The sequence below is a fragment of the Antechinus flavipes genome, chromosome X, assembly GCF_016432865.1.
Source record: "Antechinus flavipes isolate AdamAnt ecotype Samford, QLD, Australia chromosome X, AdamAnt_v2, whole genome shotgun sequence".
Classification (NCBI taxonomy): domain Eukaryota; kingdom Metazoa; phylum Chordata; class Mammalia; order Dasyuromorphia; family Dasyuridae; genus Antechinus; species Antechinus flavipes.
Window position 1 is genome coordinate 23,176,106 of NC_067404.1, and position 14,229 is coordinate 23,190,334.

The 14,229-nt window shown below is 37.8% G+C and overlaps 1 protein-coding gene across 2 annotated transcripts in view; it reads right to left on the bottom strand.

Annotated features, from left to right (window-relative positions):
* AFF2 (ALF transcription elongation factor 2) overlaps positions 1 to 14,229 on the bottom strand; it is a 589,532-nt gene that overhangs the window by 97,756 nt on the left and 477,547 nt on the right. For both annotated transcript variants that reach the window (XM_051968827.1, XM_051968826.1), the window contains exon 7: positions 13,749 to 13,800. In XM_051968827.1, the coding sequence (XP_051824787.1) occupies positions 13,749 to 13,800 (52 nt within the window). The remainder of the gene's footprint in view (positions 1 to 13,748; positions 13,801 to 14,229) is intronic.

Here is a 14,229-nt window from a genome sequence, read left to right on the forward strand (position 1 = left end):
AGCAAATCCAAAAAAATCAAACAATGGAGAAAAATGTGAAATACCTTCTGGGGAAGACAACAGACCTGGAAAACAGATCCAGGAGAGACAATCTGAGAATCATTGGACTCCCAGAAAAACATGATGAAAAAAAGAGCCTGGACACTGTCTTCCAGGAAATTATCAAAGAGAACTGCCCAGAAGTCATAGGAACAGAGGAAAAAATAAACATTGAAAGGATTCATCGATCACCCACTGAAAGGGATCCTAAAATCAAAACACCAAGGAATATAGTGGTCAAATGCCAGAACCCTCAGATGAAAGAAAAAATATTGCAAGCGGCTAGAAAAACCCAATTCAAGTATCAAGGAGCCACAATAAGGATCACCCAGGATCTGGCAGCATCCACATTAAAAGATCGAAGGGCCTGGAATATGATATTCCGAAAGGCTAAGGAACTTGGTATGCAACCAAAAATAACTTACCCAGCGAGAATGAGCATCTTTTTCCAGGGAAGAAGATGGACATTCAATGAAGTAAGCGAATTTCATCTATTTCTGATGAAAAAACCAGAACTTAACAAAAAGTTTGATCTACAAATATAGAACTCAAGAGAAATCTAAAAAGGTAAAGATTAATCTTGGGAACTATATTTTGACTATATAGATGTATAAAGAATACATGTATACCTTGTTCTAGAAATTGATGTGGAAAGGACATTGTACCAGAAAAAGGGTAAAGTGGGGGTAGTACATCTCATGAAGAGGCATAGGAAACCTATTATATCTGAGAGAAAGAATGGAGGGGGATGAATATAGTGGGTATCTTACTGCCTTCAGAATTGGCTTTAAGTGAAAAATCTTAAGACATATTCAATCTATGGTGAAACTTCTCCCATCTCATTGAAAAGTGAGAAGGGAAAAGTGGAAAGGGAAGGAATAAGCTAAGCGGAAGGGAATACGGGAACTGGGAGGGAAAGGGGTAAGATAGGGGGAGGAACTCTAAGGCGGGGGGAGGGACACTAAAAAGGGAGGGCTGTGAGAAGCAAGGGGTGCTCACAAGCTTAATACTTGGAAGGGGGGGAAAGGGGAAAGAAGGGAGGAAAGCATAAACCGGGTTAACAAGATGGCAAGTAATACAGAATTGGTCATTCTAACCATAAACGTGAACGGGGTAAACTCCCCCATAAAGAGGAAGCGGTTAGCAGAATGGATTAAAAGCCAGAATCCTACAATATGTTGTTTACAGGAAACACACCTGAAGCGGGGAGATACATGCAGGTTAAAGGTAAAAGGTTGGAGCAAAATCTACTATGCTTCAGGTGAAGTCAAAAAAGCAGGGGTAGCCATCCTCATCTCAGATCAAGCTAAAGCAAAAATTGACCTAATTAAAAGAGATAAGGAAGGACACTATATCTTGCTAAAGGGTAGCATGGATAATGAAGCACTATCTATATTAAACATATATGCACCAAGTGGGGTAGCATCTAAATTCTTAAAAGAGAAACTAAGAGAGCTGCAAGAAGAAATAGACAGTAAAACTATAATAGTGGGAGATCTTAACCTTGCACTCTCAGAATTAGATAAATCAAACCACAAAATAAATAAGAAAGAAGTCAAAGAGGTAAACAGAATACTAGAAAAGCTAGATATGATAGATCTCTGGAGAAAATGTAATGGAGACAGAAAGGAATACACTTTCTTTTCAGCAGTTCATGGAACCTATACAAAAATTGACCATATATTAGGACATAAAAACCTCAAACTCAAATGTAGTAAGGCAGAAATAGTAAATGCATCCTTTTCAGACCACGATGCAATGAAAATTACATTCAACAAAAAAGCAGGGGAAGTAGACCAAAAAATAATTGGAAACTAAATAATCTCATACTAAAGAATGATTGGGTAAAACAGCAAATCATAGACATAATTAATAACTTCACCCAAGAAAATGATAATAATGAGACATCATACCAAAATGTATGGGATGCAGCCAAAGCGGTAATAAGGGGAAATTTCATATCTCTAGAGGCCTATTTGTATAAAATAGAGAAAGAGAAGGTCAATGAATTGGGCTTGCAATTAAAAATGCTAGAAAAGGAACAAATTAAAAACCCCCAGTCAAACACTAAACTTGAAATTCTAAAAGTAAAAGGTGAGATCAATAAAATTGAAAGTAAAAAAACTATTGAATTGATTAATAAAACTAAGAGTTGGTTCTATGAAAAAACCAACAAAATAGACAAACCCTTAGTAAATCTGATTAAAAAAAGGAAAGAGGAAAATCAAATTGTTAGTCTTAAAAATGAAAAGGGAGAACTCACCACTAACGAAGAGGAAATTAGAGCAATAATTAGGAGCTACTTTGCCCAACTTTATGCCAATAAATTCGACAACTTAAATGAAATAGAAAAATACCTCCAAAAATACAGCTTGCCCAAACTAACAGAGGAAGAAGTAAATATCCTAAACAGTCCCATCTCAGAAAAAGAAATAGAACAAACTATCAATCAACTCCCTAAGAAAAAATCCCCAGGACCAGATGGATTTACATGTGAATTCTACCAAACATTTAAAGAACAATTAACTCCAATGTTATATAAAGTATTTGAAAAAATAGGGATTGAAGGAGTCCTACCAAACTCCTTTTATGACACAGATATGGTACTGATACCTAAACCAGGTAGGCTGAAAACAGAGAAAGAAAATTATAGACCAATCTCCCTAATGAATATTGATGCTAAAATCTTAAATAAAATATTAGCAAAAAGATTACAGAAAATTGTCACCAGGATAATACACTATGACCAAGTAGGATTTATACCAGGAATGCAGGGCTGGTTCAATATTAGGAAAACTATTAGCATAATTGACTATATCAATAACCAAACAAACAAAAACCACATGATCATCTCAATAGATGCAGAAAAAGCATTTGATAAAATCCAACATCCATTCCTAATAAAAACACTTGAGAGCATAGGAATAAATGGACTTTTCCTTAAAATAGTCAGGAGCATATATTTAAAACCATCAGTAAGCATCATATGCAATGGGGAAAAACTGGAACCTTTCCCAGTAAGATCTGGAGTGAAGCAAGGTTGCCCACTATCACCATTATTATTTAATATCGTATTAGAAACACTAGCCTCGGCAATAAGAGTCGAGAAAGATATAAAAGGAATTAGAGTAGGCAATGAGGAAACCAAACTATCATTCTTTGCAGATGATATGATGGTATACCTAGAGAACCCCAGAGATTCTACCAAAAAGCTATTGGAAATAATTGATAATTTTAGCAAAGTAGCTGGCTACAAAATAAATCCCCATAAATCCTCAGCATTTTTATACATCACCAACAAAACCCAACAGCAAGAGATACAAAGAGAAATTCCATTCAGAATAACTGTTGATACCATAAAATATTTGGGAATCTATCTACCAAAGGAAAGTCAGGAATTATATGAGCAAAATTATAAAAAAGTCTCCACACAAATAAAGTCAGACTTAAATAATTGGAAAAATATTAAGTGCTCTTGGATCGGCCGAGCGAACATAATAAAGATGACAATACTCCCTAAACTAATCTATTTATTTAGTGCTATACCAATCAGACTTCCAAGAAAATATTTTATTGATCTAGAAAAAATAACAACAAAATTCATATGGAACAATAAAAAGTCGAGAATCTCAAGGGAATTAATGAAAAAAAAAATCAAATGAAGGTGGCCTAGCTGTACCTGATCTAAAATTATATTATAAAGCAGCAGTCACCAAAACCATTTGGTATTGGCTAAGAAATAGATTAGTGGATCAGTGGAAAAGGCTAGGCTCACAAGACAGAATAGTCAATTATAGCAATCTAGTGTTTGACAAACCCAAAGCCCCTAACTTCTGGGAAAAGAATTCATTATTTGATAAAAACTGCTGGGATAATTGGAAATTAGTATGGCAGAAATTAGGCATGGACCCACACTTAACACCATATACCAAGATAAGATCAAAATGGGTCTATGACCTAGGCATAAAGAACGAGATTATAAATAAATTAGAGGAACATAGAATAGTTTATCTCTCAGACTTGTGGAGGAGAAAGAAATTTGTGACCAAAGATGAACTAGAGACCATTACTGATCACAAAATAGAAAATTTCGATTACATCAAATTAAAAAGCCTTTGTACAAATAAAACTAATGCAAACAAGATTAGAAGGGAAGCAACAAACTGGGAAAACATTTTCACAGTTAAAGGTTCTGATAAAGGCCTCATTTCCAAAATATATAGAGAACTGACTCAAATTTATAAGAAATCAAGCCATTCTCCAATTGATAAATGGTCAAAGGATATGAACAGACAATTTTCAGAGGATGAGATTGAAACTATTACCACTCATATGAAAGAGTGTTCCAAATCATTATTGATCAGAGAAATGCAAATTAAGACAACTCTGAGATACCACTACACACCTGTCAGATTGGCTAAGATGACAGGAAAAAATAATGATGAATGTTGGAGGGGATGCGGGAAAACTGGGACACTAATGCATTGTTGGTGGAGTTGTGAACGAATCCAACCATTCTGGAGAGCAATCTGGAATTATGCCCAAAAAATTATCAAAATGTGCATATCCTTTGATCCAGCAGTGTTTCTATTGGGCTTATATCCCAAAGAAATACTAAAGAAGGGAAAGGGACCTGTATGTGCCAAAATGTTTGTAGCAGCCCTGTTTGTAGTGGCTAGAAACTGGAAAATGAATGGATGCCCATCAATTGGAGAATGGCTGGGTAAATTGTGGTATATGAATGTTATGGAATATTATTGTTCTGTAAGAAATGACCAGCAAGATGAATACAGAGAGGCTTGGAGAGACCTACATGAACTGATGCTAAGTGAAATGAGCAGAACCAGGAGATCATTATACACTTCGACAACGATATTGTATGAGGACATATTTTGATGGAAGTGGATTTCTTTGACAAAGAGACCTGAGTTTCAATTGATAAATGACGGACAAAAGCAGCTACACCCAAAGAAAGAACACTGGGAAACGAATGTGAACTATCTGCATTTTTGTTTTTCTTCCCGATTATTTATACCTTCTGAATCCAATACTCCCTACGCAACAAGAGAACTGTTCAGTTCTGCAAACATATATTGTATCTAGGATATACTGCAACATATCCAACATATAAAGGACTGCTTGCCATCTAGGGGAGGGGGTGGAGGGAGGGAGGGAAAAAAATCGGAACAGAAATGAGTGTCAATATAATGTAATTATTAAATAAAAATTAAAAAAAAATAAAAATAAAAATAAAAATTAAAAAAAAATAAAAAAATAAATTAAAAAAAAAAAGGACTATAAATATTAACACCACCAGTAGCAAAGCTGTCATGCTTCCAAAGTCATTACATCAACAGGAAGGTGACCACCTCGGAGAGGAAAAAGCTCTTCCTCAGACAGAAGAAGAAAGAAAATCTTGTTAAAGAAAATACGGCGCTCTCCCATCCAAGTACTAACCAGGCCCGACTGGAGAATGGCTGGGTAAATTATGGTATATGAATGTTATGGAATATTATTGTTCTGTAAGAAATGACCAGCAGGATGAATACAGAGAGGACTGGCGAGACTTACATGAACTGATGCTACGTGAAATGAGCAGAACCAGGAGATCATTATACACTTCGACAACAATATTGTATGAGGACATATTTTGATGGAAGGGGATTTCTTTGACAAAGAGACCTGAGTTTCAATTGATAAATGACGGACAAAAGCAGCTACACCCAAAGAAAGAACACTGGGAAACGAATGTGAACTATCTGCATTTTTGTTTTTCTTCCCGGGTTATTTATACCTTCTGAATCCAATTCTCCCTATGCAACAAGAGAACTGTTCGGTTCTGCAAACATATATTGTATCTAGGATATACTGCAACATATCCAACATATAAAGGACTGCTTGCCATCTAGGGGAGGGGGTGGAGAGAGGGAGGGAAAAAAAATTGGAACAGAAACGAGTGTCAATATAAAGTAATTATTAAATAAAAATTAAAAAAAAAAAAAGAAAATACGGCGGTCACTTCAAATACCATTTTCACACACAACTTAGGATGCTTTGTGTTCATTTGAATTGGGCAACTTGGCTTGTGAGGCACAGAAATCAGCAGCTTTGGCTGACCTTGGTCTCTCAGTGAAACACACTTAACCATATTCCTCATTTGTGAAATACCCAATGAGGCTCTGATAAAGCCATGGCAGGGTGGGGGGGGTGGAACTCCTGTTAACAAAATCCTGTGAATACTCCAAGTCCTAAAAAGACATTCTGGACAGCACCTATTTGCTTCTGTGCCCAATGTGTCTGTGCGTCCCACCTGCCAATCTGGGCCTGCTGGGTCTCGAGAGTTATACACGCGGAGTTAGCAATGACTTAGGAAGGCTACACCACTGCATTATAACATCTCACCTCTTTGTCCTGTATAAATCAAGCCTAATGAGCTCATTCAGTGAAATATTTGGCAGATGTTTACCTGATGCTGTGACTAGGCCACAGAGGGCTCTTGGATCCGGCCCCCACGTGTTTGAAAGGCCTTTGGAATAGGTCAGGCAGTGGATAGCTTAAAACTTTCAAGACAGCCATTTTAATAAACCTGTCAATACAATTTCTTTGCAAAAAAAAAAAAACATTTGTGACTGATTAGTCTGCTTCTATTGAAGGAGAAGCACTAGGTCTACCTTTTTAGATCTTTTATTGAACTGCAAGTGCAGCATCAATAACTGCTCCTCAGCTGTAAAGGAAAATTGATTCCAGGTTTAACCCCTCATTTTCAGGGTTCTTTAATCCCACACAGCTAGAAAGCAGATGAAAGCAGAAAGAAAATACAACAAAACCCCAAACACAAAAGGGGCTGGCAGCATCTGCCCCATACATCTCAAACTCAAGGTGTCCAAAATGGAAGTCCTCATCTTTCCCCGCAAGTCCTCCCTTTTCATTACGGCCCACTGCCCTTGCTGTCACTTGGGTTCCCAGCCTCTGGGCCATCTTTGCTGCCTAAATCTGTCACCCCTCATGTCCAATTTGTCTCAAAGGCCTATTAGTTCTCTATTCACATCTCTCCTATACTCCCTTCTCACCTCAAATGCTACTGCTGCCACTGCCCTGGTGCAGATCCTTGCAATCTCACACCTGGCTTATTGCAATAGCCTTTTGGCTGATCACCCTGTCTCATAGAGTCTCTTTCCACAGCCCTGTAGCCCACCTCTACTAAGCTCTCCAAGTGATCTTCTAATTGTAGGTCCATCCATGTCATTCCCCTTTTTACTCAGTATACTCTGGTGGCTTCCCATCACCCCTCAGGATCAACTATGCAATTCTCTATTTACAACCTATCAGGTCGTCCTGTGCTTGACTATGGTCTACTCTATGATTCATCCAAACTGACCTCATTTATGTTCCTTGTACCTAAGGCTCCTTCTCCCATCTCCTTGACATTTCCCTCCCTTCTTCTTCATCTTTGCTTTTCATCTTCCTTCAAGTCTCAGTTCAGATTTCATCTTCTGAAATCTTTTCATGACCCCGAATACCCTCCATAAATATTATATATAAATCATTAAAATACTCTCTCCTTCATTTTTGCCTTTCTTTGTATTCTCAGTGCTTAACATATAGTAAGCACTTTAAAATGCTTATTGACTTGACTCAATCATCATGATGCTATAGAGATGCCAGCACCTTAGTTATGATCAAAAATTTGAATCAGAAAGGGACCTTGACAATCATGTAATCCAACCTTCTTCTTCTACTGAAAAGGAAACCAAAGGTCAGATAAAAGGGAGTTGCTTACGCAAGTCATACACATAAAAGTGGCAGAGCCAAGTTGTCTGGCACCACATCTAATACTCTTTCCATTTTATCACACTACTTCATCTTTGACCATTAGACTACTCTGCCTAGTCCATGGCTTACATGTATGCTCAAAGCATGAAGGCCAACTTAAATTGTTTGGAAGATGACTATTAAAAAAGTATGAAGAATAAGGGGTGACCAATGAACTGGAAATCTAAGACTGCTTAAACAGGATACACATTAATTGGCTGAAAAGTGAAAAGTCTAGGAATTAGAACTGAAGAGACACTTACTACAGAGTATAGAGAGCTCATCTTGTCTAGCACCCCAATTTTAGAAAGAAGGAAACTAAAGGCCAGACAGAGCAGTTGACTTGCCCAAAACCACACTTAGTATGTGGCCAAGTTGGAACTTGAACCAAGTATCTTTCCTCCGAATCCAGTGATCCTCTACGTTGTCACATGTATTTATCGCCACATTGCCCCCAGTTCATTCTCTCTCAAATCCCACATTTTCAACCAGTTGCCAGGGCTGGTAGATTTTAGAACTCCAAATTCGCCTGCATCTCTGCCCTTCTCTCCACTGACATGGCTAATATCATGTGATCTCTCCCCTTCCAGTCCATCTTCCAAACAGCCACACAAATTGATACTGCTTAGGCCAAGAATCCTTAATGGTTCCCAACTGACTCTAAGATAAAATACAAACTCTTCTCATTGTCATTTAAAGACCTCCAGGATCTATCTTCATTTCATATTACCTTCTTCTCTATGTCACATGACAGGCTAGCTTGATCTTTATCTACTCAATATTCTGGCTCTCTTGCACCCCTCCCATTTCTTGAATCCTTTTCCTTCTCATCATATTCTCTTGGGATGCCTGGATCCTTTCAAAGCTTGGCTCATGGGCTACCTTCTACAGAAGCTCTCTCCCAATTCCTCTATTGATTAAGGTTTCTTCCCCACTCTAAAAATACTTTTGTTCTTGTTCTACACTTCATTTCCCTCGGCAGCTTTTAAACACCTCAAGGGCAGGGACTGGCTTATTTTTAACTGTCTATCCCCATAACATGGCACAGAGGAGGTACTAAGTACAGGGCATGTTCTGGGTTAGGATTTACCTTTCTGTCCCCAGTCCCTAGCACAACTATATGCATCTTACATAGTAGGCACCAATCAATGTTTGCTGCATTGAACTGAAATTAAAAGAGTACTTGAGGGAAAAAAAATGATTCTTGAGACACATGATTAATATCATTTTCCTAGGGGATTGGTATAGAGGTATTAGCTAGTCTGTCATTTTAGCCTCTGATCACTGATTCAAAATTAGTCATAACACAGCTATTAGTAAACTCAAGTTAATTCCTAGCAGACCCTTAACACAAGCCCCAAATTGGTTTCTGTAATCCTGGGACTGAATAGACTAAGAAGCTCTCTGTGCATCCACCGTGTTTCTATTAGCTTCATCCCTAGACATCACAAAATGAGGGATTCAAAGTTCGAGCGAAAATGTTTTGGTTTGGTAAGCAGAGAACAGCAGTTTGTATGTGTTTGGCAGTCCTCTGGCTCATCCAGTGAGGACATTTTTCTCTAGGACCCTACATCTTTCATTGAAGCAGTAACTGTAGCTTATATTATTAAATAGCACTTCCAAGTAGGGGCTCAGGATTGAGGCTAAACTATTTTTTTTATTTCTGAGGAAAATCATTGCCCAAAGAATGGCTCAAAAACCGGATGCAGAACAGAGAACGTGAAGATGTCCCCCAAATTGTAAGCTTTTTCCGAGTGAAATTTTCTGGACAAATAATAATTTACATATGTGACTGTAGATATGAACTGTGAAAGGCAGGAGAAGACAACATTTTCTTTTAGAGAGGTATTTTATTCTGTTTTGTTTGCAACCCCAAGCTCCAAAGCTGAACATTTGGTATCTTTAATTTGTATATGATAATGTTCCCATTCCAGCCTCATGATCCGTTTAGATATTTGAGGGAATTTGCCTTAGCATTTCAACGCAGTCTAATTGCTTTGTTGATGTTTATGCAGATGACCTGTATGTCTGCTCAGCATGTTTAATACTGTTTTTTATGGGGGAAGTGGCAAAAATATAAAAGGCATGGGACCAAAATGCCAAATTGGAAGCTTTCACATTTAGAATCTGGATTTATCTTTTGTACGTGGACTTGAAACACTCTCTTGGGATCCGTGATGCATAAAGCTGTAACATTAAAAAGGATTTAGAAAACTGAACGTGTTAAGCAAGTTGCTCTTAACTTGTTGGCGGTACATATGCAACAATGGAAAGAATGCTCAAATTGGAATGGGAGGTTGTGCATTCCGGTATTGGCTATGCCACTTGGCTACTTATGTGACCTTAGTGAGGTCATTCAACTTTTCTGATATTCAAATTTCCTCCTCTGTAAGGTCACATGGTGGGTCTGGATCTATGGGGCCATGTAACTGAATGTAGGGATTATGAAATTATGATTTTCTAATCAGTAAATGTCTGATTTATATACATATGTTACATGCCTATATGCCCAGGGTGGCGAAAAATTTCTTAAGTGAGAAGGGGTTGTGGACAAAGTTTAAGAAGCTGGGATCTAGATCAAGTATCCAAAATACAGCTTGTGGGCTGCTTTGCAACATACCTAGTGCCCCCAAAACTAGATTCAAATACAAATGAGAAATATTTAACAGAATAAATAAAAATACAATAGAATATAGAGAATATAACATGTGGTTCTCTAAGTCAATATGTAGCCTACAGGGATCCTTAACACAGTTTAGCAGCCCTAGTTTCTATCTGAGTGTGACACCACTGGTCTAGATCCCAGCTTCTTAAACTGTGGGAGGCAACCCGATATGGGGTCCCATAACTGAACATGGAGGTCGCTAAATTATGATTTCTTATCAATATATGTTTGATTTGTATATCTATTTTATTTACCTGTATGCCCAGGGTCGTGAAAAATTTCTCGGGTAAGAAGGGGTTGTGAATGGACAAAGTTTAAGAAGCCCTGATCTAGTTGACATATAAAGTTCCTTCCATCTCTAAAGGTATGAAATTATGAAGATGGATTGATTCATGTACTAGAATCCTTGTAGCCCACCCCTGTCTAATATAAAAGCAGTATCCTTTGTTATCAGACTAACCTCAGAATCACTCTAACCATAACCTTTAGATGAACAATCCAACATGGTGGCAACTTCTAGGTGGTCACAATTTCTAAACTGTTATCAATTTCTTGGTCAGGTAGCTGGAGGGCACTGACCTACAGCTACAGTTTGACTAACCTTTGATAAGTCAAAGATAAAAGGGATGTACCAGCTGAGATTTCTCATCATCCTTATCATGATCATAATAAGACAGCACTTAAATTGTACCTACCACTGTGCTAAGTATTTTACAAATATTCTCTCATTTTATCCTCACAACAACCTTGAAGGTGGATGCCACGGCAATCTTCATTTTACAGGTGAGGAAATGGAGTAGGATTGCGATTTGAACTGTGTAGAGGGCCACAGATAGTGGGGAAACTCTGGGTGAGGTATAAGACCTTCAGCCCAGAGGGAACCTGCTAACAGTGTCTGGTTTGGTTCCCCATCTCCCCCAATGGCTCTCAGCCTTCCTAAGAAGTCAGGGGGTGGTGACAACCTGTGTTGTGATTGAAACAGAGTGATACCAGGTGGCAAAGAGTCATCTACATACAATAGCAAGTTGTTTATGTGGCCCCCATGCACAGTATATAGTTAGCACATGTGCAGTGTTGTTATAAGGGTATTAGGGTATATAAGGCTGAGAGAATTTGGAATAAATGGACTCCATCTTTGACCATCCTCATGGGTTCCCTGCTTCATCACTCCTCCACTAAGACCAGGATTCAGGCTGGTCCTGAGATCCTCCAGAGAGCTAGTGCAGATCATATATTTTGGCAGCCCAGTGTGGGGACTCTAGAAAGCACACAACAGAATTGCCCTGAGTCACACAGGAAGTGTCTAAGACAAGATTTGAACTACATCTTGCAGAATTTAGGCCCAGGGCTCTATCAACTGCTCCACCTGGCAGTACTTCATGAGGACAGCAGTCTTTCCTTATCTCCTGTTAGCAGTCTGTCTCCTGCCTCCATTCCTCCTGCACAGGCTTCTCGTTGAGCTTGGATTGCCCCTCTCACCTTTAACCTCATCATCCTGTACTACAGGAAGCCTTTATTGATCCTTCCAACAGCTAAAAACTCTTTCCTGACTCCAATCATCTGTGTATATGTCATACTGTGAGCTATTTGAAGGTGGAGATAATTTTAGCTTTATCTCAGTATCTACTAGCACACAGAAGGTGCTTAATAAATGTATCATATTGTTTTAGATTCTCAAATGACACACTAATTTATGACTGCTAAGAAACAGACACAACACTGATAAATGAAACTTGCAATGTCAAAGTTTACTGCTAACCAAAAATGGCCTTTCAATTAGATGCCATTTAATAAATATATCTGACAGATAAGATGGAGAGAGTGCACATTAAGATGACCAATATAAAGTGAAGCTGTGTTACTCTATACTGAAATGGTTAAGGAGAGCAGTCGGAGAGCTGCTGGAAGTATGAACTCACAGTGACCTGACAAGTTCAAATGTCAAAGGTAGGAAGGAATTGTCATTTCAGATAGTGTAGCAGACGTAGAAGCAATGTGCATGTCAGAAAGATCTGGATTCAAATCCTGTGTCATATTACCAGCATGGCTATGGGCAAGTCCATTAGTGTCTCGAGCAATTGTCTAATATAACAAGTTAGAGAGCGATCATGGATTTGCATCAATGTGGGATTTTACACAATGGTATTTTCTACATGGATGTAAGTAATTGTATGTACCTGGGTAGGGAGTGAGGAGGAAAGGAAAGAAGAAAGAGGGGAGAAGGATGAAGAAAAAAGGAGAAGGAAGATATGATAAGAAAGGAAAGGAAAAGTTCTGAACTTGGGTCACACCATTAGTTTGTGGAACTAACTGTACACTAGTGGAGTTGTGGTGCAGTAACTCTTTTTGAAGAAGAATGGAATCAAAGTTTTTATCGGAAATTTTTTTTGCACCTCTTCTCAAATTATACAACAAATTAAGAATTTGGTATTTGCTTACAACTTCTAAATAATTGTTTAAGATTGCAATAAAAAGTCTATTTTTGAGATTGTGCCCCAAACTAGATTGTGGTTGTAGAAAAATCTTCAGCTCATGTGCTTCCTTTTGCATGCCTTGCTAATTATTAAAATATGTATGTTCAGAAAGCAATTCGATGGGAAAATTACAATAAAATGCAAAGACATTATCATCATAAGATAAACTGACTTTACTACTCTCTAAATAGTTTTGGCCTTTGCTCAAGACCCTCAAATACTCAAAGAATTTTAGGTCTTCAGATGAATATGTTCGTTTCTTTCACTCTATTTTTTGGCCACAATGGTGAATATTTATTATGTAGAATGAAATAAAGGCTAATGTCAGCAACAAGTCTTCAGCAAAGACTTTTTAAATAAAATGTTATATGAGAAGTCAGAAAACTAGGTCTTAAGTGATACATCTGGGAGATGGGAATTCATGGGTGTGAGGTACTTAGTCTCATTCTTAACCAACAAAGAAGTCATGCCTCTCACATACTTAGAAAGCATGTAATTGTACTTTAATTGATTTTAAAGCCAGTATTAAATAATGATATCTAGCCCCTGCCCCTTTTTCTTTTTCCTCTCTAAAATGAGGGGTTTGGAGAGTTCTAACATTCTAGTTCCAAAATTCTGTAATTTCTTTTCTCTTCTCTCTCAAATGATTCCGGTCCTGTTCCCTTCTTCCACTCACTTTCCCCCTCCACTCTCTTCCTGTTACACAATATACAGACAAATTCAAATGAGAACAATGTGATTGATATCAAGCACTCTACCTGTTCATTTTCATCCTCATCACTGCTGATTTTCAGATCGTCTTCAAGCATTCTACAAGAAACAAACAAACAAACCTTAGAATTATATTTTTGAAACTTCTTTCCTAAATTTATAAGGAAGTCATGGAAATCCTTTACTTGTTCAATCAAAAATCAATGAACATTTATTAATCTATTCAATAAATCAATATAACATAAAAGCAATTGAATGGATTCAAGAATATACCAGCTGCTTGGTTCTTTGATCTCTAATTTAAAGATATACCCTGTTTGTACACATTTTCTCCCCATAAGGCCTGGTTCTGAGAGGGATGGATCAAATGTATTTGAGATCTCATCACTGATGATCTTCCAATAATTCATACTGTGTCCCATTCAGGCCTGCCCGCCCGGTATGTCCCATTTTTCATCAATATGTTTGTAGTCTTCCTTATTTTCTATTGACAATGTGAGAGTATCAGTCAAGCCTACAGGATTGATT